The sequence below is a fragment of the Botrytis byssoidea genome (genome assembly GCF_014898295.1).
Source record: "Botrytis byssoidea strain MUCL 94 chromosome Unknown BBYS_003, whole genome shotgun sequence".
Taxonomy (NCBI): Eukaryota; Fungi; Ascomycota; class Leotiomycetes; order Helotiales; family Sclerotiniaceae; genus Botrytis; species Botrytis byssoidea.
Window position 1 is genome coordinate 1,565,952 of NW_024065844.1, and position 21,273 is coordinate 1,587,224.

The window sequence follows — 21,273 nt, forward strand, 5'->3', positions numbered from 1 at the left end:
AAGATATCCTCTCATATAAACTATAACGCCGTAGAATGCTCCTTGGGTATTGAACGCCGTTCCATCAATATGTGTCAACTAAAAGTTTCCTGCGCTTTTCTCTTAAGCTGGGGGTGTTTCATGCACAACAACGAGTATGTATTTTGGATCCGGGACAATCACAAGCTCATGTTTCTTCGTTCGTAGACGCAGGAGTTTAACCTCATCCTAATATTGTGTCAGGTTGGTATTCCCACATCACAGTTCGATTTTGACAAACCTCAACATCTAGTCCCTGCACAAGTCCCCCGGCTGATTTCACAAAATCCCATACCATAGAAGCTAATTCTTCGATACCTTGGCTCTCCGTGTTGGCTGCTGTACCCGAATCTTCAGTCACAACACTAGTATTGTTTGATCTAGAGGTTGAACGGAAGGCCGAAAACGATCCCGAGTTCTGGATGATGGTACCACTAGAGGTTTCAAGCACCAGTGTCGCCTCTACCCCGGGTTTCTTAGAGAGTCGTGCTAAAGTCTCCGCCAAAGCTTCAGCGCCGCTGCCCTTTGAACACTGTCAGTGAATGGTTGGGAAAAATAAAGTTCAATATAACGTACAGTAAGCTGGTCGGTCATTTGAGGCATTTTTGTTAATGTAGTACAATCAGTGAGTTGTGGAAACAAATTGATGCTGTAAACAATTAATGATACTCATGTGCAAGGGTAACATCGGAGTGCGGCGTAACCAGTTCTTCCGGGACATTAGTCGGGAACTTTTCTATTTTGCAGTTTCCAGATTCTTTCGAAGGCATCATTTTCCATAATAGTAATTATTCACAATGGGTTCAAGTGCGAGAAAAAAGAGAGAAAAGAAGAAGGACTTTCAAGTAAGAACATTATCCCCAACTTTTGTTTACAAAATTGACTTAATGTTTCCAGAAAGTAAAACTTCGAGTTGGCAAGACTAAAGCAAAAGCCGACAACTTTACAGACACCAGTTTCAAGTCCAAATCAATTGTTGTAAATCAACAGTCTCTTACAACTGCTGCACCCTCGAATGTTGTACAGTTCACCCATTATCTTTCACTGGCATCGACCTCGAAATCAGACACTCAACGAAAGGATGCGCTCTCATATCTTACGACTCAACTCTCTTCTCAACCCGTAAACGAATCAATACCCCTCCCAACTGCTGTTATTCTCCCAAAACTCCTACCTTTAATCCTTGATGGAAACGCATCTGTGCGAACACAGCTTCTCAAATTCCTTCGACTTTTACCACCTGCAGATATCGGTGATCGAGCAGAATCCGCCTTACTGTACACAAGAGCTGGTATGACACATTTGGCCACCGAGATTCGAGTAGATGCTTTAGCCGTACTAGAATGGCTTCTTCAAGTTGCAGGAGAAGATGTAGTTTCATGTCCGGGTGGATGGGTGAAAACATTGAAAAGTTTCATGTCAATGATAGGCTGGACTACAAGTAGCGCGACGTCAAAATGGTCATCTGCAAGTAGAGTTAGTTTCGGAATAAGTAGGGCTAGTTTTGAGAAGTCAGGAAAAACTCTTCCAAGACAATTGATGGTGCTTTCCCAATTTCTCAAGGCTGGCCTTGTGGAACCGGAAACGGTTGCGCAGCCTACTACGAATGGGAATAACTTCCCGCTTTTTGATGTCGAGCGACATATGATACCTTCTAGAGCAAACGCATATGCGCATCTCAATCTGTTTGGGTCATCCAGAGATGAAGAAGGAGAAATGTATATTGACAGGGAAGATCGCCAAAGAGTTTTCCACAAAAGATTTGAGGCAGATTTACTCATAGGAGTAGAGCATGCTAAGAGGGAAGCAGGTGAAGCTGGCAGAGCTGCAGCAGTTCTCACCAAAGTTCTACGTGATGGTATGAATGATTATAGTGGCGTTGATGATACCCAATAAAAGGACTTCAAGGTGGAGTTCAAGGTGTTTTACTAGGATATTGTATACAATGCTGTTCAATTCATTTCATCCAATCTTTCGTTTCTTCATTTCCCATTCTAGTTCTGGCTTATCACTTATTTCTACTGTATATGTACCTAGGTGATTCGCCAAACTCAAAACAGATGGCATATGACTCTCAGAAGTATCATCAAACTTGTCCTTCAATAGAAACAACATCATTCTTCTACAGTTTAATTGTATGCAAAGAAGCGCTAGGGGCGAAAGAAGTGCTTATATAGATTTCAGCAATTGCAGAATTTCTTGCAAATCTCAGAGGGACCTCAAAGAATGTACCTGAACATGAAGATATTTCGATGCTTTGAATCCCTTGACGTATCGATTTAGTTAGTGATCTCTCCAAATATATCTTAAACATCAACTCCGTGCGAATTGATGAATCATCTGGAATATTTAATAATGATGAGAGTTTCCTGGAAAGGCTCTTAGATGTTTGAATACTTGAAAGATCTAGACATACAGCTTCAACACTAACACAAAGAAAGTTAGACTAAATGCACCCCACCTTCCGCAAACGCTCTGAGACCAACAAGACCCGCCAACCCACCCAATGCTCTCGTCATGTCCAACAAACACGCGCTTCACTAGCTAACGATGAGATGGCAAACAATGTCTGAACATTACATTTCAGAAAGCATCATTACCAGCTATAGAATAATTTGTGAGTTGGCCGATTTTTATGACTTCCTTTGCCTATGTGTACCTCCATTCGGATTTCTTGTTCGCCCAATGATTCAGAAACTATGCCAAGCGGTAAACGTGTAGTATTGCAAGGCTGTCACAGCTGGCTTTGAATCTCATCTTGCTCAGTGGATTGAAACGGAATGGAAAGCTGTTCAATTAGCTTCATGGGTACTTCAAACATGTTCTTATCGCTTTTCTGGTGTATCAAAACTGTTCCTCTTTGTTGACACGACGTAAATGCAAGTGCAGCAGATCCTCGGGTTCTCATAGGCTCATTATTTCACCCCTTTTTCACGCGATGGCATTGTGTTACTGACCAACTGTTGTAGGTTAATCTAATAATCATCTTGAGCATCACGCCACACACACACACACACTCTCTCTCTCTCTCTCTTCTTTACGGAGACGTCACATGACTCTTCATATCTTTGATATTGCATTTGGTCGATGACTCTTTTAAGCTGGTTGCTACAGTCATATACCTTCCACTCAATCTTCTACCCTGGATTTGAATTCCAGATTTGATTTCGAACATCCGTACAGAAGAAACTGCGACAGTGAGCACTTCTCAATACGTATCCAAGAAAATACTGTCTTTTATTATGACGAGAGTTGCAATTAAGCCAGGCTCGCCTGTCGAGGAAAGGCTAATAAAGAATGAAGATTCTGGAGATGAAACCCTGCAACTGAATTTACCGGATATCGCAGAAGATAGTATTTTTGATGACGTAGATGTCGAAGACGAAGAGTCTGAATACGTGGATGGCAATTTTGAAGGTTTGGTGTTCATCAATGGTATTGAACACTTTGTTTGTCCAGGTAAATTGACAAGTGAAATACTATGTTGATTCCTGCTAATGGAGACGTATAAGGGTTTAAGATCCGACAACTTCCTACACCAATGATCGTCAAAAGGTCTTTAAGAATGCTCTATAATACCATCGTCAAGGGGAATCTCGTATTAGATCCAAACTATCAGAGAGCTAGTGTATGGGACGAAGGGCGTGCTTCGACTCTTATTACTTCAGTGTTGATGGGATACTTCATTCCTCCAATCGTTCTCAATGTCCAAACAGTAATCAACAAATTGAAGGACGACCGGAAAGAGGTAAAGCACATGCGGATCTGTGTTGATGGAAAACAACGCTTGACATCGCTTTTTAAGTTTATGAGCGGAGAGATCGGATTTTTGGACAATTCACACCCGCCAAAAAAATGGTACTATTGTCATCCAACTATCAACGGTGTATTGACACCGAGTAGCAACAGAAACATTTGTCCAGATGGATTGAAGAAGTTTTTCGACGACAAGGTCTTCTGTTGCTATGAGTACGACCATTTGACACAAGAGACTGAAGAGACTATGTTCCAGCTTGTCCAGCGGGGAATTGCTTTATCGCCAGCTGAGAAAATGAGAGCAATGTCCACTGAGTGGGCTAGATTCACTCGCATATATGAGGATGATTATGCCATGGTGATCAACTGTGAGTACCTTGTATTTTACGCGAGGAACATGGCTAATTGGGTGAATAGTATCGAAGCAAAGTCGTGCATCAGGTTTTCGTCTTATTCTCACTATATTTACTATGATTCAAGAAGTTCTTTCTGGACCAGCCAACGGTCGAAGGAGGAAATCTGTGCCCTCACTGCAAGCTAGTCCCCAAGCACTTATGCGTGTCCTAGAAGATCCAGAACCAATATCTATGGGTCTCAAACTCGCATTCAAGGACGTATTCGATAGGTTTGAATCACTGATCAAGTTATCATCTACGAAGTTACCAGACGGCCAATATGAAGTCCAAAAGAACTCAGTATTTGATCCCGCTCCCGAGTTCCTAAAGGAGGCGGATGTGAACCACGTCCGCACTTTTTCACCACTAGAGTTAGTAGCCACTGGTATTCTAATATCATTCCATAAAGACAGGCGATCAGACGATGTTCTTCTTTCAGACATCAAATCCCTACGTCGCTTTCTACGATTGAAGCATAAAGATCTACGAGTCAACACTCAATGCTGGGCCACGGCTTGGGAATTCATCTCTGAGCATGTTCATCGAAATCCCAATCCCCTGAATAATTTTGCACTTCGTTTACAATCGCATCGGGAAAAGAATGGGACTGGTATTCTTACAGAGGGGGGTATGAGGAGGGCAAGATCAAATTCGGATTCCAGTACGCTGTCGAGCTTAGATTCGTTGTTTGAAGCCGAGGTTGAAGGGGGCCGAGATGATTCGAGTGAGGGCCCGGAGAGCAATTCTTCCGTGGCTAGTTCGAGTAAGAGGGTTTCGGTTGATTCTGCGGGTAATGAGTCTTCTAAGAGACTGAAGAGGTAATCTTGCATTGTCGGCGCAATGTTTCATGCTGGTTGTTTCTTTGTGAATCGGCTGACGGAAATTCTGGTTGCTGCATTTTTGGGATCTGGTTTGCCGCATTTGCTCACGGGTTAAAGAATTTTCTAATCAATCTTTTACATGATGGGCAGAATAGCAGTGTTTATGCCGGCGCTAGGCTTCGTGTTTTGGGAACCTTGTTCGTGGCGGTTTACAGCAATGCATCAGGAAGGGTGTACATGGTAGAATTTCAGTTTGATTATTGTATGATAGAGATATAGAGCTTTGGTTAATAAGGATAATACGTAAACAGTTTGAGCTGATTGTGATCATTTTCTTCATGTGAAAAGCGTGTGTCATTGTATTGATTTACTTTCAGCTAGACATCTTAACTAACTTGATGTCAAACCCTTCGGTCACGTCTTGTAGAAACTGGATCATGGATGGATCACTCATTCATCTTTTTAACAAGGACATGGAAGATCAAGATTTAAGGGAAGATACATTGAGCAACGTATAAACAACTATCAAATTTACTAATATACATATTCACACTTATGATCAATCAGTCTCATAGCGATATCCTAGCATCACAACTCCCAAGAACCTCCTAATCCCAATCCCTCAACCGCCCATTCCTTCCATCCTTTCTTTTCTCCTACCAATCTCACTTTCTCCCACTCTTCTCTTTCAACAGACCTCCACTCCTCAATAGGTATCCAACCAATATACGCGCGATCTCCAAATCCTCCTATCCAGTAGATTTCCTGCACAACCAAGCGAACCCACTCACTATGATGAATATGGTTACCCGGTAACCAATATTTAGCATCGGGGTGCGTATCGACAAAACATTGCCTTAGTTCTTGTTCTTCTGCAGGCGAAGTAGTGATGGGTTCTAGGTATCCAAGGATACTGAACCGCGGTTGGTTTGCCGCCGAAAATGCGAATGGGTCTGGCTTAGAGGATATGCGAGATTTAGGAGGGTAAGGAGGGGTCCAAGATAGGGAGAGAGAGATATTTGGGTTTGAGACTGCGTTTTTGAAGGTGGTTGCTATGCTGAGAGCGAGGATGGTAGGGTTGTTAGTTGCCAGTTCACAGTCAGCTATGTAGTCCATGAGACCGATGGGAATATTTTGGAGATTGGAGGGTCGGTTCTCGGAAGTTGATGATGAGTTGGGGAAGATGGTCGAGAGGGTTCCGAGAGGCGTAAGATTGAGAATGCGACGGGCGAGAATGGCACTTTCGCGGGATGTAGGAATGCGATTTGTAGATTCGGCAGAGGATGGATTATTGATAACGCTCTCTGGAGAATAAATGGCGATTGGTATGGATGAACTGCTTGTAAGTTGAAGGAGAGTGCTCAAGAGCAAGGCTCCTAATGGAGCTTTTGGGAGGTACATTGCGAAAGAGCTTCAGGAAGCAGGATAAATGTTTATTAGAAGTAATGGAGGCCAAATGAAGATATATTTATATGATAAATATTCAATATAAAGTTGACAATCACTATGTAATAGTTACATAACAAGATGGTTTATAACCTTACCGCTGATGAGATGTGATGGTACTCGTGAACAAGACTCGGATAACAATCCGAAACTGAAGGGGTCACGGTGATGGCAATGGATCTGATAACGATAAGATCTCTTGGCGTTCATGTGATTAAATATCTTGACACAGCTCGTTATCAATCTGAAATTTGTACCTTTAGAGACTGGAATAAAGAACAAAATCTTCAAAGTTTTGAGATGAGTACAGCACGGTACAGTGTGAGAATAATCTCATAAGCTTATGTATTGATTAATGGAGAAAATGAATTGAAATGTTGATTGAACATGTTCATGAAGTATTTTGGTGTTCATCTCCGTAAGAATTCAAGAACGAGAAGAGAACGTGGCTCGCTCCAATAATGAAATGTCACGTGACTCTAGACAAAGGGCTGCCTAATTTCGAAGCCCTAGCATTTTTAGTGCGAAACACCAAGCGATGGCGCTAGAGTAAGCAGCAAAGAAAGAGTATACTGACGCATCTCACGAATCCATCGACAACCCAACAACTCAGCAACCGCGTACGTATACCCATATTATTTCATCAAATCTACGGTTCCTGCCATCTCTAGAATCGCCCGCAGATTCTCAAATTGATTTCTTCATCTCTGCGAAACCGGCCCATTTGCATCTCAAAGAGAAGAACATCACCGCTTACATTTGCCACTCTTACAGTTATCGGAAATATCAATCGACAATATCCCGATAAACCGCAATCATGGGAAAGGTTCACGGATCCCTCGCTCGTGCCGGAAAGGTCAAGTCTCAAACACCAAAGGTACGATTCTTCTGATATAATTCTCGATTGAAGTCAAGGACATCGAAATGGGCAGGTTGGAGTGGCGAAAAAGATCTTGAGGATCATCTAAGGAGCAAGCAACATGGGAGGATGGAAACGGGAATGGGATACTTTGAAAGGCTACATGATCTTGATGAATCAAATCATGCTAATACGATGTTATAAATAGGTTGAGCCACAAGAGAAGAAGAAGCGCCCTAAGGGACGTGCTGCCAAGAGAGAGAAGTTCGTTCGTCGTTTCGTCAACGTTACTTTGACCGGTGGCAAGAGAAAGGTTCGACAACACTATAAACACTATCGCATTCAAGATGGTTTGCTAATCCAGGAAATAGATGAACCCCAACCCAGGAGCTTAAATAACCAAAAATTGATGGATGGGGAACAAGAGGGGCGTTGCTTGTTACTATACACAAGAATTTCACCACGATGGGTTTACGATTACGATTCGGGAACTAGAGAATATCTACTTCAAGTTCGGACGGGAATCCATTGGTTGAAGGGAAAGCAATCTTCTTTAATGGGCGTATATGTACATTTGAGGAAGTGGTTTGCTGCTGAATTGAGATCAATGTTATCTTGATCTTTCTCCGTCTCAATACTTGTTCATTGGTTTCTGCAGATGTGATGTGATCTTACGATGTTTTCTTACGCTGCAAAATGCTGAAGGCGAACTGGACAGCCCATCTGTGCGGGGCATCGACCGAGGTCTTGAGAAATGGCTATGGACTGGCTATTGGCCAGGGGCACTAGAGATTCTGGCTAGGAATCTAGGTCCCGCAGATTTTCATAGGGATTTGTCGACAATCAACAAGTTTCAACGTCTTCCTCGCATTTCTCTTTCTGTGTTCTGAACACACGCCACCCGTATAACATCTTTGTTTTTTTCTCTTGTACTTGGCGAAATCAAGACCATAATAAACATGCCGTTTGATTCCCTGATCACCATTGTATAGTACCAAATTATCAAGGAAGCGAGCTTTAAAAGTGTCTGTTTCCCTTCGTGTTCTCTTGGATCTTCATTTATATAAGTTGCTAGTTCATCTTCGCTCTCTGGGTGTATAGAACAGACGCTCTAAACTATACTGAGATTTTCTAATAGATTATGACACATGATCGTAGCCTCTCTCTTTTTCCTCCATCCGAGGCTTATATGACTAGTGATCACTCCAAACCCTACAAGATGAAAGGTGTTCAGCATCCATCCGGACGCGCCGTTCGAACCTTACTCGGATATTGAGTTTTTGATGGTACTTGTCCTCGGCTGTCATATCTTCATTCGCTCACCTAGACTTGGATTGTTTTCGCCGTTCATTGGAAATTTCTTGTGTCTTTTCAGGCTTATCTTGCCCGATTCGAGGAGACCAAGTCATCCGGCTTTAACCACTTGCACTCTCAAATAAGAATGTGTTAACCCGAGTCTGGAGAGACTTCTACTGAGTGTTCGACTTCCTTCTCGCAAATGATTCACTTGGTCATGATTTTTAATTTTTCTTTGTTTAAGATATATACCGTATCTTGTTGTCTGATTTCCATCATGCATGGTTCATATCCTATGTACTTGGAATGTGCTCCAGTCGACTCATCATTCGAATCGACAAAACAGAACTGGCGCTCATTCGTCTGGAGTGAGATGGATGTCCGCATGCTTTCTACCAGTGGCAAACACCCGTTGCTACTGGGCTTTTGTTTCGTGAACTACACCAAGAAGTGTATAATTCTCGATTGCAGCTACAAGCGTAAATATCATCTTAGATATAGATACCATCTCGTCATAGACTAAAAGTATATATCACTAGTAGAACATCCGGAAGATATGTGGCCTGTGATCAAGAGATTGAGCGTGTCCCTAGAGTCTTAAGAAAAAGTTGCAGGTCACCAGGTGTATTTGCTATTCCTTCACAGTGTCACTGAGGAATAACTACGGGAAGGGAAATCTGTGCTGAATCTACATGCCCTTCATATTTTACACAGAATCTAAATCGATGCGAGAATTTTTACAATAGACGTTAAGAGGATGAAAGAAGGATATCAACTAGGGGTATCGAATCTCTGTACCTCGTTACGGAAAATTTGATGATTGAATAAATTTCTTGGCACATTGGAGTAGCATAGCGTGGCCAGAATATATGTCTATGTCGCTTCAATTAGTAGATGCAGATGTCTATCGAATATTCACCCCATAAATTCGGATGATCGTCTGTGAGTTTGCGTGGGGGGCGAGGGAGGAAGGGCGAGAGCAGAGGTATATTTTACAAGAAGCTTTTTAGGGGATATCTATCTGTATCGAAAATATAGGGGAAGAGAGAAAGAAAGAAAGAAAGAAAGACGAAAATTCCCTCAATACCACCCACCTCATGAACTTTACCAATCCTCCAACCCTGACTGTGTGTATATCTTTTACTGCTAACCATGTCTACCTATCTATCATTGTTCAACATTCAAGAACTTGATAAAGATTAACATTCCTCTCTCATTCATTGCATTCGCCATGCACAAATGCAGATCAAAGTCAAAATCAGTCAATCAATGAAATGAATCAAGATCATATTATTCTCCAACTACCACTATCTTAGCATCTCAGCTGTCTTCTCTCATATTCTCTGGCCTCTTTCTGTGCACTCTACTACATTCCCATTGCCATCATTGCTATTCCCATTGTGATTGCGATTCCAGCCAACCATCCAAGCGCGAATCTAGATCCATCGACCCAGTCCAATTCAATCCCTTCAACCTCGTGAATCCATCCAGCACAGCCAAGCCAGCATGCTTTCCTCAATCTCTCCATGCCCCAGAAATAGAAGTCCCTGTAACAACCCGTCTATCCGGATATCAAATCATGTCATTAAAGAGCCCCTCAAACCCTTGATGCACTGCTCCGACAAAAAGACCAAAAATCGACATGCAAAAACAATAGTAAAATCGAACCAAGCCAAGGCCAACCCCTATCGTATCCACTCATACGTCAACCAACCCAATATAGTTCGTACCCATCGCCCCTATCTGCTACAGAGAGCTCGTGCGCAGACACAAACACCATGGTCATAATCTCTCGACTCTCAAAACCTTTCAAACACAATGCAAAAGAAGAAAAGTCAAATTCGCACGATCAAAGTCACATTTCTCTTACTCTGCGTACAAGAGCTAGAGGATCGAACGAGTAGGTAGAATAGAAGGAAAAGTAACATGATACCAAAGCTCTTAATGCTGAAAACAGAAAGAAAAAAAAAACAAGTTTCAAAAGAGCCTCCCAATATTCCCGCCCCTTCGTGGGGTATAACCTGAGATGCATTACGTTGATTCGATCCATTAAGAAAGAAAAAGCATCATCATCGTATCATTTGTATCTTAAAATATAAAGCGCGAATCCTCGCTGGTATCATAAAAGGCCGAGTATAAGTAACCCCAAGGAACAATCAATTGTAGCCACCAACCCCAGAAAAGATCATAGGAAGGAAAGAACGCCTAGTGACGTCATTGGTAAAGAGAACGACAACAAAGCTCGATCAGAGACTCATGGTTAGCCATTCCCATTCTTGAGGACCAGCACCGGAGCCATTAGGTCCATTTTGACTATTAATAGTCATTCCATGTTGTGAACCTCCCATGCCCATTTGCATTCCAGAACCTCCTTGTCCCATCATTGGTCTTGCTGGCATACCAAATCCATTGCCTAGGCCCATGGATCCATTAGTGCCCATCAATCCCATACCAATAGACTTTGCAGCCTCGTTGCTACCAGTAGAAGCTTCAGGCGAATCGATATCCATACTCTCGATTGCACTAACGCTTTTGCTATGTCTTCTTTGTCGCTTAGGTATTGCGTTTGATCGAGGCATACTAGATGCTGCACCAGGGCCGGGTGTTGCTTTGGGCGGAGCAGCTGCTATAGGAACCACGCCTTTGCCTCCGCTAACACCTGTTGTGCCTGAAGAAGAGCCTGCGGAACCATGATAGGAAGTTGGAGTACTGCCCGCGGTGCTTCCTCCATTTCCTAATGAACCTGTAATTGAAGGGGGGCTAGCACTCTCATTTGCATTTCTTCCATGGCTGCTCGTAGGTGTTGTTACTTGAGTTTGCGGGGCTGTGTTGACCATACTTGTTGCTGCAACTATCGAGTTCTTTCTGGTGTTGGGTCCACTGCTCATTGTGCCTATTTTCTTAGAAGCTCTCGTTGAAGCGCCACCCGAGTTACCAATAGGAAGTGTAGCGCCAGATCCTCTATTTCGCTTCTTGATGACATCGGTTTTCAAGGATAAGGGACGTACAACACCGTGGAGTTTCAGGAAGAGACCGCAGGCATTGCAAAGTGGATGACCTTCAGGGTTCCGCCTCCAGAGAGGTGTTGTTTGTGTAAAACAATTCGTACAAGTTGTTGGTACCCCATTATCTCCTTGACCAGCTGCCGCTAGATTGGTAGTCGAGCCATGCTTAGATCCACCAGGAGATCCTGGTCTACTGGGTGCAACTGATGAAAATCCTGACATGTTGTTGGTATCTGGTGGTGAATTCGATGCAGAAGGACCTGAGTTGTCAAACATGTTATTCTGGCCGAGAAGTACTGCATTTGGTGTCGAAGCAGTTCGAGGAATCTTTTGTCTTCTGTCATTTCTTGAACGGTTATCGGAAACGGATTGAGTAGAGCCGTGATGTCTCCCAAGGGAACCTCCAGATCCATCCCATTCTAACGGTGACGATACCATTTCCGTTCCTCCGATAGTGACCTGTTTTCTTGGTGGACCTCCTGGATATCGTGCTGCCTGAGTATTGAATTGTCCTGACAAACTAGCATCCCACTGCAGGCTACCACTTCCATGCATATCCATGTTCTGGTCGTCCAAAGGTGACTGGGCAAAATCGTGCTGTAACATAAGTGTTCGATCGGCAAAAGCTTGACTTTCGTCATCTTCGTTATCGGAATCGGCTCCAAATGAAAACATGTTTTCGTGTCCAATCTGGACACCAGGGGATCGCACAGGATGATCGGGTTGGAAGACTTGGGATGGATCTATGTGTTGTGACAGACTAAATCCACCGGCGGAGGCAAAGGAGTTGTTCGAGGGGCCAGAGGTTGTCACTGCAGTGAACATTGATCCTCCGTTGCCGTTGTACATATATTGAGGTGCCATGGAATTGGAAAGACTCGAAGGCCCTTGGTTGAAAGTGTGGGGGCGTTGGTGTCGCATATTCATTCCGTGTGAAAAGTACATTTCCTGTCCCTCTGGAATGGGTTGAGGAGTAGAGACTGTAGAAGGATAAGCGCTGCCAGGAGGAGAATAGTAATCGTTTGAATTCAAGGAGGAAGATGGCATCGAAGCATTATTGTACATTGAAGAGAATGGTCCATGGGGAACGAGAGGTGAATGGGAGGGAGAGAAGTTAAAGTTTTGTTGGAAAGGGCCTGCTGAGGTGATAATCGGGTCATTGTCCATGTTGAAAGTATCTAGTTGAAATGGTACACCTGGCACTCCGTGGTTAAATGGTGGGTGAGATTGATTCAAAGAATATTCTTGAAGATCATCGGGGTCATTTGGAATCATTATGCTGTTGACTTGCGGCGAAAAATCGGCCGGTCGTTTGCGGGCCTGTTAGTTTTGTCAGTCTCCAACCTTGATGGCGCTTAATATGTGATTTAAATTTAGAACCACGGAATAGGAGAAAGACTTACACGTCGCTCATCAATACTTGTTTTCCTCACATTTCTCTGCACGTAATTAAATTCTTCGTTACTTCGAGGAGCGTGATGAGGAACCGGGACAGATTGTGGGACCGCAAAGTGCTGTGTCGATTCTTTCCGCATTTTGATAGGAATCGCCGAAGCTATCGAGTTAGACGATCTGTCAATCTCCTTTTTCGTAAGTTCCGGGGAAGGCGACGTGGCGATGCCTGTTGGTGTGGATATACTATCGGAAAGGATATAATCGTCCAAATTCATGGCATCAGAAGTGTCTACGGTATTTTGGTCTGTAGATTTTCTCAGCTGAGCAATTCCACTTGGTCCAGTCGAAGTCTGATTTTGTTGAGATAATCTATTAAAATACTGTTAGGGTTTCCTTTGTGAAGATTGAGGACTCGTCGACTTCATACCGAGCATTTTCTTCCTCCTGCTTGCGCTTTCGCAGATTCATTGCCATCATGCGCCATGTCAAGTTCTCCAATCGCTCCTGGTTTGGCAGAGCCTTTTTTGTTTTACTGTATAGCTTCCAGATCTGTGTTGCCAAAGGATCTTTCTTTTGCATCTCGTCCGTATTATCGAGCTCCTCGCCGGCGGAGCCATCTTTCCAAGTCGGAAAGAAACTCTCACCAAGCAAATCATCGCGCGCACGGCTTGACGCTAGGTGATCCAGTTTGTCTTCCTGAGCTTTTGCGCTCGCACCAGAGCTCTTTGTTTGGTCGTTAATGTTATCGTAAGTATTGGTTGATTGATTCGCAGATGTCGGTTGAGTAGATTGATTTTCAGGCCTTCGAGGAAATCTATAATCGTGCTGTGTCCCTATCGATTCTGATGATGCAGTATTACTTCTTTGCGAGTCTCCACCGGTATGCCAGTCTTCAGATGAGTCGCGGAATCTTTGTAGATACCCCCCACGCTCAAGGTATTGTGCCGTTCCAGGCATTTTGTTGGAGCGACACACCTCCTTCTCGGACGGTCCTCGCCCAATGTAACAGTAATCCCGCAACCGAATCCAATCCTAGGATGCTTCCGCAGAAATGAGCTTATGGCTATATTCTTTGAAAATATTTGTGTTTCTGTTCTTCGGGGGGAGGGGTTATTAAATCGAACGATCCCTTTGAGCAAACTTAAACTTTCCGAGTTTGCGACGATTGGACGAAGGTCGAACAAATCTAGAGTTGTTTTCAAATATGCACTGTTGGATCCGTAATCTTTTTTTTTTTCCTGTTAACCCCAAATGCAGCGAGTCAGATGGAAGTGGTGTCGCAAAGTTCGGAAATCTTGGCCGAAGATTGGTGGATGACAGACAATTGTCCAAGGGTGTACTTGAGTATTGTTCTTCTTTTCAGGTCGGTATCCGCCAGATTCCAATGCCTTGGTTCGTGCTGAAAATAATAAGAGTTGAATGGATGTCTCGGAGCGTATACTTGGAAGTGAATAGAATATGGATATGTATGTATATATGTGAATATGTATCTGTAAAAGTATGGATGGTTGATGGTATAGTATGGTATGGAAGAGTCTTAGAATAAAGTATGACGGTAAATTTGTAATATGAATGTGGGTAATGGATTGTGGGTTGTGGGTTGAATGTTGGTTGCAATATTAGACAGTGCGGTCTGTAGTGTAGTGTAGTGTGTGAAAAGGTAAGAGGTAAGAGGTAGGAGGTAGGAGGTAGGAGGTAGGAGGTAGGAGGTAAGAGGTACAGTAGTCTCTAAAGAGAAGTCTGAGGGAGAAAAAGAGTTCCGATTTCTTTTCTTCAAACTTCAAAGAGACTTTCTTTCTCTTTCTTTTTCTTCTTTTGTGATTGACCAGTGCATCCACACACTTCTCTCTCCCTGTCTTGTCTGTCTGTTAAGTATTCTTCCCTTCTTCTCTGGTTGTCTTTCGCTCTGACTCGAGATTCTGAGGTTTTGAGTTCGTCAAACAAAATTGGATTTAACTTTGGATTGTGAAGGAGAAAGACATCCAGCAAAGCAATAACGAATCACTCTAATAACATGGGATGGGATGGTATTGTATTATTGTCAATGGATATTCCAGGTTCTGTAGTTCCATATGGAAAAAGGACTGTACCGTAGTATGATCCGGGTGTATTAATTCTTGTATGCGTATGGCGGAGGGTCAGTGGAGTAGAACTAAATTACTCCCCTCCACCCACTAACAAAAATTGTAGGTGGTTGTACCGAACGAGCAAAGACCTAATATGCTTGCTTCTTTGTGGATATCATTGAAAAGATGGATGGATGGATGGATGGATGGATGGATCATGGTCGGATGGGTGTGAAATGTGGATGAAATTATGGATTCGAATTTAGATGAAATATATCATAGACGGAGGAAATGGAAGAGAGTTCAAACATGTTCAACTACATACGAATCCCAAATGCTTGGATCGTGAGTGGCCATCAGACAAGACAGTTTATCTTCCCAGTGTTATAGATATTCGTGCTTCATTTTGGTATCCATCAAGTACAATCTACATGTAGGTATGTCTGTCTGCATTTCTCAATAAGGTTCTGGCTGTCGATATAATATGTACGGAGCAGATGGTACCGAATTGAAGGCACCCAAACATAGAGTTATGAGCTAGTCAGTATCACATTGATACATTAGCTCTCCTGTCTGTTGATATTCCACAACCTCCATTGGCTCAAGATGGATTCGCGTACTTGAGTAGAGCACGAATCACGAATCACGAATCACGGTTCACGGTTCACGGTTCACGATTCACGATTCACAATGCAACTTCGAATCTAGTGTCAGTATTTAACAAGGAAAATGGTAGCGGCTGGATGCCGCGTTGGTGGAAGACACAGGACACTGGCATCGAAAAGGCTAAATAGTGAAATCGAAAAGCCAGAAAGCTTCCAGAATCATGAATAAGGTTCAATTGTGCCTAGGGAACCCTATTCACGTACAAAGAAAATGAGAAGTCTGTCATGATTCATGGTTGACAGTGAGTGATCTACTTCATCGTGACCGGAGCATAATGCTGTCCACGTACTGATCTTCTCTCAATAATGTAAGGATATCGTATTCCACGAGGAAAGTGGCAAAGGGTCATTGAGGGGTTAGTTTGTGGGTACAATATAATATCCTCAGTCTCCAAAACTTGCCTCTCAACTCCCTCACGACTCACGAGACAGAAAGAACGGAGACACTTTCGATTCAATTCTCCCCACATTGGGGACTGAAATAGGATTCAAGGATCATCGCAAAAAAAGCCTCTACTACATACTGTATGCTGTATGCTGTAATGTACTGCGATGCAATAGCTAGGGATTCTGAGATACCTTGTACTTTACGGCTTTGTGATTGCCAGACAAAGACAAGAATGCTGCATGAAGTTACGAGTAGTTTGGTTACTTGGGTAAGATTCTGGCCACTGTATCACCGATGTAATCCGTTGATTTCCATAATTTTACATTGGTTTTGCCCCCCCTTCTATAATACTCGCTTCCCTTCCTCGATACTTGTTCGGGCTTCAATTCATGCAAGATACCTCCCATCAATCTGCACCGTAACAACTACTAGCAAACGCTCTTGCAGCAAATGGATGAAGCCAAAGTGCGTTCTCGTCATTGCCAAGCTCAAAGCATGCCCCTTCATGTTCAACGCAACGCGGACCGGATCACACCAATATAAAATTTCATATATAGAATTTGACTACAAGTAGAGTAAGTTTACCAAGCCTGAGAGATTACAGGGCTGTGTTTAAGTCCGGAAAAAGTAAAGGGATAAAGTTTCTATTGCACGTAGATCGGTAGTGTCCATGATCGAAAGCATGGCATAGAACGCCCTTAGATTTTCTTGATCATGGAACATATCCGGTATGCTGACGCCAAGCGGTCCTATTCCAAGGGCATCGAATGGCTGAGAGGCGAGGATGTGAAGCTTGACTTTACCCTGTAATTTGTCCCGCGCAGCATGGCTGAAAATTATGTGGGTGAATCGCGGCACCATGGGTAGTCCAAGTGGGGGGTGTAACTTATAGCGTGAAAGTCACCTAAACATCGAGACGACAACGGAGGTCACCTCGGTGTGATTTGGAGGAAGTCCGCCGGGAACGAAGTATGTTAAAGCCACACGGCTGGCAACAGTACTGGTACCTGGCTATCGTATTCATTTGTATCCCTCCGAGAAAGAATGAACGTTTCATGTTCAACAGGCATCGCCAGTGTGAAATAGATTTCTGTGCTTCCCCAGGACTTGATTTTAGACAGCCATCGAGTTTAATTACACCAAATGAGTATTAAACATGATTACCAGCATCATATTTCTCGAACATCATAACCTTTTCAACTATAGTGTCATTTATATTTAGTCCTAGGGTTCTACAATTTTTCTGGGATACCATTGCATTGACTGTTATTGGGCAAGAACACATGTCTGACAACTTTAAAAATTGTGGTCCTCGTCTAGTTGACATCGGACATAAGATCTCATTTGGGAAGTGCGACTCTACGAAAGTGGGATTCCGAATATGAAATGGAGACTCAACGTGAAAGACAACGTCAGGGTCTGAAGATCCCCGAGATGTTTGGAGAGAGGGCACGAGATCCTGTTTCAGTGAGGAGGAGGAGGAGAATAGTGACTTTTGAGAGGAAGAATTTGATCCCAAAGCGAGAGCAAGAGTCTAAGAGCTTTTCATTTTAAAGTTTGTTAAAAAGCTAAAGAGTGACAAGAATTCATTTAAAAAAGAAAACTCTATTCATACACTTGAAAATTAGTTAATTCGGTGTATGTGGCATACGGCAATGCTGTGCTAGTATGATTTGATATTTCATCCGGTTTGACCATATTGTGGTTGGTGCATAAGCCTTGTCCACCTTCCCCCTACTCGCCTACTCCCCTCATCTATAGACCCTCGATTGTGACTTAACTTATAAAGCTCGACATCATTTTGCACAGACGACTAAAGACCAAGTTCAGTTGTCTCGGTGCGTATATATGCAATATAATATGCAAGTGCAACATGGCTAACTACGAAAAGCGTGTTTAACAATGTACCTTATTCAATTAGCTCAAATCTCGCATGGCATAGAGTTAGGTATGGCGCAACTTAGATCACAGCGGAAAGCCGACGATTTGAACGGATTAGGTCTGCGAGTCGGACTTTGAAAGAAAGGTAAGCATTTCAAATTGCCACAAGCTGTCCCTCTCATTAGTCTATGCGTCGCGCGTACGTGACAACAGATTCACAATAGACTTGTTCTCGACTTTCGGCGCTATTTCTTCTTAAGAACCAGATCATCGATAAAGCACTTTGAGATCAATTACACATTTGATTTATCCCCTGTCCACTGTAAAGAAAGTAATTTGTTCATCACGAAGTAAATATGTTGTTGCCAGTTGAATTTTACGTCAGTACCCCAGTATGCGCAACAAGTATACTGATGTCAATAATATCAATCTGGTTGCGAAAGCGGCCTCTCTCCCGCGTTTTCGTGGGGTCCTTGTATGCTGAGGAGGGGAGTATGGTATGGTTTTGGGGGGGCTTAGTGGGGTGAGACCTCCCCTCCATGGACAGATCTTAATCGATGCACACAGACTTCATTCAGCCTGATGCTTCATGCCCATGATGCCATCCATGGTTGTTGATCATGCTTCTAGACATGCAGTGATTTCACGAGCGATGTGACATTTCACTACTATCGAAGTGACATTATAGCTGGTAACAAACCTAGGTACTTCCATTTGATATCATGTATCTTCATTCGTCACATATATCTCGGACCGATGGTTTCCCAAAAGTGTGTGCTTAACACTTTCATGCCCGTTCATCTCAAGTGTTTCGAGAGGAGTGATTGGTTGTTTCGACTCTCAAGGGAAGTAGTCGTTAGTTGATGGATCTTACCGTTAGCACTTGGACGCACGCTTCCTTCCTAGAACCATACTTCCGGAGCGGGATTGCAGTAATAAGTCTAACTGTGTATAGTTATTAGACCGACTCGAAATTCCGAAAGCTCCCGACAGTTCAAGTCGCAATAAAATTATACGGAATTGTCCGAACTAGACCCATTTCTTATGCTACTTCTCAAGCCAAATGTCAAAACGAAGGGTAGCGAATTTCAATGATTGTCATTATCTTGTTTAGAGACTATCGGCCGAAATCCATCATACATGGATATGCTTTAACGGCTCTCGTGCATATGGAATAATAAACCGGGAAATCCTAAGAAGGAGAGCCTCATGCAATCTAGATCAAAGGACCCTTAATATCAGGGTTGGCTTTTGGAGCCCTTCGGCGTAACTGTTTAGTATCTTTCGCTTCGCAAATGGTGGACAGACGTAGCGGTAGACTCTAAGTATTATTAAAAGCCGAAACGTAAGATATGCGAATTGGAGCTTTGTATAGATCTTTTGAGCGTAATAGAGGTTAATTCCACTGTAACATTACCGAAAGTTTCATCGCTTCTCTGAGAAATTTGACCTCAGGATAAATTCCGGTTGTCGCGGCTGTAGCGCAATTTCGTGAATCAGTTGTCCAGCTCTCCATGGGCAACCTCGGAACTACTAGACTACCGATACTACCGACGGAAAAATTAAAATGCGAAAATATACCTAACTTGTTTCCGTGTGGTTTGCACGCGACATTTCACTGACCGTTTGTTAGAAATTAGTACAGTCCTTCGCTGATGGTTCAAAGTGAGGGAGTGGACTTTGCCATCCCCCCATTTTGGGGATAGACTCGAGATGGCATATCCACTCACTTGCAGTTGTTTTGCATGTAAAGAAGATCCATCATCGGGTTGTCAGGCGTTCAAGTTAGTGCTTTTCTATTTTTTGTCTTCTTTGAGACAGACACCAGGGTTACCTCGTGCTAGACCCACCGAATTCGGAGCGATTGCGGTGTATTGATCTCAAACAGAGTCGTAAATATACTTGAGACTGTACTGAAATGATAGTGTTGTTCATTCTTCGCACCAATCCTAGGAAATAACTATTGGTAACCTACTTTCAGACTTAGGAATCAAATTAGCGAAACGACTTTGAGAATTGCCTGGAGATTAGCATATCCTTGCGTGGGGGAACCATGAAAAAGTTCACAATGATGAACAGGCCAGCCATCAAGGATCTTTTTCTGCACGTTCATGGAGTTACATGTGCTCTGCATTGGATATGCGGGGGCAAAGATGAGCGAGACCTAGGATACTGGGCACCCTCATACCCTGGGAAACGAATCTAAAGGATTTCGAAATGGCTGAGATAGGATGCGAAACTGGCAAAACCATTGGATGAAGTCGCTAACATGCGTGGGGGTTCAACAATGCAAAGTAAATTTATTTGAACTGCTGCCCTCGCGAATACAATCTGAAGTAGGAAATGATTTGATATCCACCATACATGTCAGACTAGTTTTGAAGTCTCGGAGAGGTCGTCCGTTGGATAAATTGAAAGAGTTGATAGAGGAATCGCCGTTGGATTATTAATTTCCGTACAACACTTGGTTTCTTGAATGTGAAGATCGAGCGATGGTCCGATGGAGGATCGAGTTATTGCCTCAATAATCTGATATGTCGATAATAAACTTCGTTTATTGCGGTAATTATTGACGGTAGTTGCGGATGTAAGAAGTTCGTATATGTGCTGTATATGTGTGCGACGATTGTAACCTTGTGTTTGTGTTTGCTAGAAGAGAAGATGGGGATGGGATGGCGAAAGTTCCTCAATATTTATTCATCATGTGACCTTTCTTGATCTGAGTTCGAAATTCTTCACGAAGTCCGGTCGAAAATTTGTCCATCACAAAAACTCGACCATAAAATATGATACTTTTTTCATTCCAGTGTGAGATGAGGGCACGCGACATCTTATATAACCACAACTCTAATCTCATCTGCATCACGCCTTATCTATCTTTCGTCGGTTTCAACATCGGGTCTACAAATGATACCATCCTGCACAATCTAATCAAGACTGACAAGGTATTTCGCATTCCTGGGAAGACTGATTGATTGTATCTTGGCCTCTCATTCGGTTCGCGACAACGCTTGTACCCGTCCCTCAATTCCGCTGATAACATAGTTGCCAGATGGTCATATCGAGATGAGATAAGTGAAGATATGCTATTCTATTTGACCATTTGGTGTAAATGGGGGAAGGTCGCACAATATCAGAAACGTGGGACCCCAGTAACTCGGGAGATCATTTCCCTCTTATCCTTCAAGATATACACCCTAATAGGCAACTCAACTTTTTATACATCAGTTTTCTTAATGCCCTTCATACCAAGGTGTACAAACACACAAGTTTGAAACCTTA

General features: G+C 43.0%; 6 protein-coding genes across 6 annotated transcripts; 3 read left to right on the top strand and 3 right to left on the bottom strand.

The window, feature by feature from the left end:
• Positions 1-102: 102 nt before the first annotated feature.
• EAE97_001904 (uncharacterized protein) lies at positions 103-621 on the bottom strand (the record flags this gene model as incomplete). The annotated part of the gene is made up of 3 exons (XM_038872415.1): positions 103-207; positions 260-541; positions 595-621. 3 exons carry the CDS (start codon positions 619-621, stop codon positions 103-105), a joined length of 414 nt encoding a protein of 137 aa, XP_038736973.1.
• A 194-nt stretch (positions 622-815) lies between these two features.
• EAE97_001905 (uncharacterized protein) lies at positions 816-2,342 on the top strand (the record flags this gene model as incomplete). The annotated part of the gene is made up of 2 exons (XM_038872416.1): positions 816-863; positions 916-2,342. The coding sequence occupies 2 exons, from the start codon at positions 816-818 to the stop codon at positions 1,912-1,914; spliced, it is 1,047 nt and encodes a 348-aa protein (XP_038736974.1). The 3' UTR covers positions 1,915-2,342.
• Positions 2,343-2,362: 20 nt separating this feature from the next.
• On the top strand, positions 2,363-5,308 carry EAE97_001906 (uncharacterized protein). Its single transcript, XM_038872417.1, has 4 exons — positions 2,363-2,635; positions 2,988-3,477; positions 3,531-4,142; positions 4,192-5,308. The coding sequence occupies exons 2-4, from the start codon at positions 3,261-3,263 to the stop codon at positions 4,989-4,991; spliced, it is 1,629 nt and encodes a 542-aa protein (XP_038736975.1). The 5' UTR covers positions 2,363-2,635; positions 2,988-3,260; the 3' UTR covers positions 4,992-5,308.
• A 270-nt stretch (positions 5,309-5,578) lies between these two features.
• Positions 5,579-6,391, bottom strand: EAE97_001907 (uncharacterized protein; the record flags this gene model as incomplete). Its single annotated transcript, XM_038872418.1, has 1 exon — positions 5,579-6,391. One exon carries the CDS (start codon positions 6,389-6,391, stop codon positions 5,579-5,581), a length of 813 nt encoding a protein of 270 aa, XP_038736976.1.
• A 522-nt stretch (positions 6,392-6,913) lies between these two features.
• Positions 6,914-7,790, top strand: EAE97_001908 (uncharacterized protein). Its single transcript, XM_038872419.1, has 4 exons — positions 6,914-7,056; positions 7,211-7,313; positions 7,504-7,608; positions 7,667-7,790. The coding sequence occupies exons 2-4, from the start codon at positions 7,254-7,256 to the stop codon at positions 7,688-7,690; spliced, it is 189 nt and encodes a 62-aa protein (XP_038736977.1). The 5' UTR covers positions 6,914-7,056; positions 7,211-7,253; the 3' UTR covers positions 7,691-7,790.
• A 3,047-nt stretch (positions 7,791-10,837) lies between these two features.
• Positions 10,838-14,706, bottom strand: EAE97_001909 (uncharacterized protein; the record flags this gene model as incomplete). Its single annotated transcript, XM_038872420.1, has 3 exons — positions 13,419-14,706; positions 13,000-13,360; positions 10,838-12,916 (listed from the first exon to the last, which is right to left on the bottom strand). Exons 1-3 carry the CDS (start codon positions 13,946-13,948, stop codon positions 10,838-10,840), a joined length of 2,970 nt encoding a protein of 989 aa, XP_038736978.1. The 5' UTR covers positions 13,949-14,706.
• Between the last annotated feature and the right edge of the window lie 6,567 nt (positions 14,707-21,273).